Genomic DNA, 2,364 nt, shown 5'->3' on the forward strand with positions numbered 1-2,364 from the left:
GATTGGGGCTTCCCCCGGGACATGGGTTTTTCCCCGGGCAGGGTGAGTAGAAACCAGAGCAGAGGCAGCAGCATCTTTATTCAGCAGCGTGGGGAGTCCCCGGGGGGGTCACCTGGGCGTGGGGTGGGGGATGGAGGACTCATCCAACACTTTGCTCTAGGGAAAAGAGAGAGAAGGGTGAGCAGCCAACCCTGCTGTGCCCCTGTTTGCCCTCCTGCCACCCTCAGTGCCCCCCACGTACCATGGGCACCTCGTCCAGGTGGTGGAATCGGGGGGTCCCACGCCGGCACAGCCTCACCAGCAGCACTGCTGCTGCTCCCAGCAGCACACAGACGAAGAGGCAGATGATGATGACCACCCCAGAGCTCAGCTGGGTGGAGGATTGATCTGTAGGGGGGAGATGGGTTACCACCCACAGCACTGCTGAGCCTCCAAGCACCACAGAGGGTCTTGAGAAGGGCTCAAGAGCATCTCCAGATCTTCCCTGCTGCTGTCTCAACCCTCACAGACCTTGCACCCAGCTCCTGTGCCACCTCCACCCACGAGGGACCAGCCCAGGGCCTTCCCACCCCATGGCCAAGTCTCATGACACAGAGAATGGGGGAGAATGGGGAGACCTCAACACCCCACAAAGAGGCTGGAGCAGCCTGGAGGTTCTGGGATCACTGGGGACCTGCACCCCTAGGTCCTCCTGTGAGCACAGCCCCAGGTGGGAGGTCTAGGAGGGGACCCAGAGCTGCTGCTGTGCCCATACCCAGGTCACCTGCCCACACAGTGCCCCCCAGGCTGGCTCTCACCCAAGCTGTTGATGGCCAGTGTCATTCTCAAGCTGGTGGCCAAGGTACTGTTGGGACCAGGGCTCACAGTGAGTGTGGAGGAGTTGGGAACAGGTCCAGAAGGTCTAGGTGAGGATGGGGCTGGTGCTGCTGTTGAGTTGGATGGATGCTCTGTGGATCTGGGCACAGATGGGTGGGATGGGGATGGTGCCATGGTGGTGTTGGATGGAGATGCTGTTGATAGAGATGCTGTTGATCCCAGTGTCTTGGGTGGAGTTGGTGTCGTGGTGGTGTTGGATGGAGATGCTGTTGATGCTGTTGACCCCAGTGTCTTGGGTGGAGTTGGTGTCGTGGTGGTGTTGGATGGAGATGCTGTTGATGCTGTTGACCCCAGTGTCTTGGGTGGAGTTGGTGTCGTGGTGGTGTTGGATGGAGATGCTGGAGATGCTGTTGATCCTGGTGTCTTGGATGAAGACTGTGTCGTGGTGGTGTTGGATGGAGATGCTGTTGATCCTGGTGTCTTGGATGAAGACTGTGTTGTGGTGGTGTTGGATGAAGATGGTGTTGATCCCGGTGTGTTGGATGGAGATGCTGTTGATCCTGGTGTCTTGGATGAAGATGGTGTTGATCCCAGTGTCTTGGATGAAGATGATGTGGTGGTGGTGTTGGATGGAGGTGTCACAGGTGCTGTGGCTGCATTGGAGGGAGATGTTGATGATCCTGGAATAGATGTGACAGCTCTGCCAGATGAAGGTGTCAGAGATACCACCAAGTCTGATTTCCTGGTTGGAGCTGACACCATGGCCATGCCAGAAGAAGCTGGCAGAGGTGCCATGGTGACTGGGCTGGATGGAGCCTTACTGGGCAACCCCACACTGGTGGCTGGGGCTGAGCTGGATGGAGATGATGACACAACTATCCCTGAGCTGTTTAGAGACACTTTGGTGGTGGCATTGATGCCATATCCTGACACTAAAGCATGGAGGAGACAGCTGGTCAGCAAGGACATGGCAGGGCCCAGAAAGGGCAGCAGCACCTGCCTGGGCTCCTGACCTCAACAGGGCTCCATTCCCAGGTGGTTTCCATCACACACAGAAAACTGGGATTTAGCCAATATCAGATCCCAGAAACTCAGGGTCAGGAAGAGCCTCCTGAGCCGTGGCATAGAGGGAGGAGCAGAGCAGTGTGGACACATGCCAGCCCAGCCCTTGCAGCACCCACTGGACACCCTCGGGGCTGGGCGGGATGGCCACGTGGGATGCGATGGCATTTGCAGGGCAGTGCTGGCAGTGCCCTTATCTGCCTGTTTGCACAAGAGGAGGAGCAGGTCCAGCCTGGCCCCAAGGGGACACCAGAGTGAAATGTCCCATGGCAGAGCCAGCACTCAGTGGCAGCACCCAGGGGCACAACGTGGCTGGGGGTCCCCACAACTGCTGAGCCCACCAGGATGGGCTGTACTCACCAGGATGGGCTGTACCCAGAGGCACAGTGTGGGTGGGTGGGTGTTTGGGGTCCCCACAGCTTCTGGGCCCACCAGGATGGGCTGTCCCCATCAGGATGGGCTGTACCCAGGGGCACAGCATGGGTG

The 2,364-nt window shown here is 58.6% G+C and overlaps 1 protein-coding gene across 1 annotated transcript; it reads right to left on the reverse strand.

The window, feature by feature from the left end:
- Positions 1–112: 112 nt before the first annotated feature.
- Positions 113–1,578, reverse strand: LOC103809234 (putative protein TPRXL; the record flags this gene model as incomplete). The annotated part of the gene is made up of 3 exons (XM_009082060.1): positions 798–1,578; positions 242–387; positions 113–156 (listed from the first exon to the last, which is right to left on the reverse strand). Coding segments are annotated over exons 1-3 (971 nt in total), but the record flags the coding sequence as incomplete, so codon positions are not given.
- Positions 1,579–2,364: the final 786 nt, after the last annotated feature.

This window comes from Acanthisitta chloris, unplaced genomic scaffold, assembly GCF_000695815.1.
Source record: "Acanthisitta chloris isolate BGI_N310 unplaced genomic scaffold, ASM69581v1 scaffold17059, whole genome shotgun sequence".
In the NCBI taxonomy this organism is placed as follows: Eukaryota; Metazoa; Chordata; class Aves; order Passeriformes; family Acanthisittidae; genus Acanthisitta; species Acanthisitta chloris.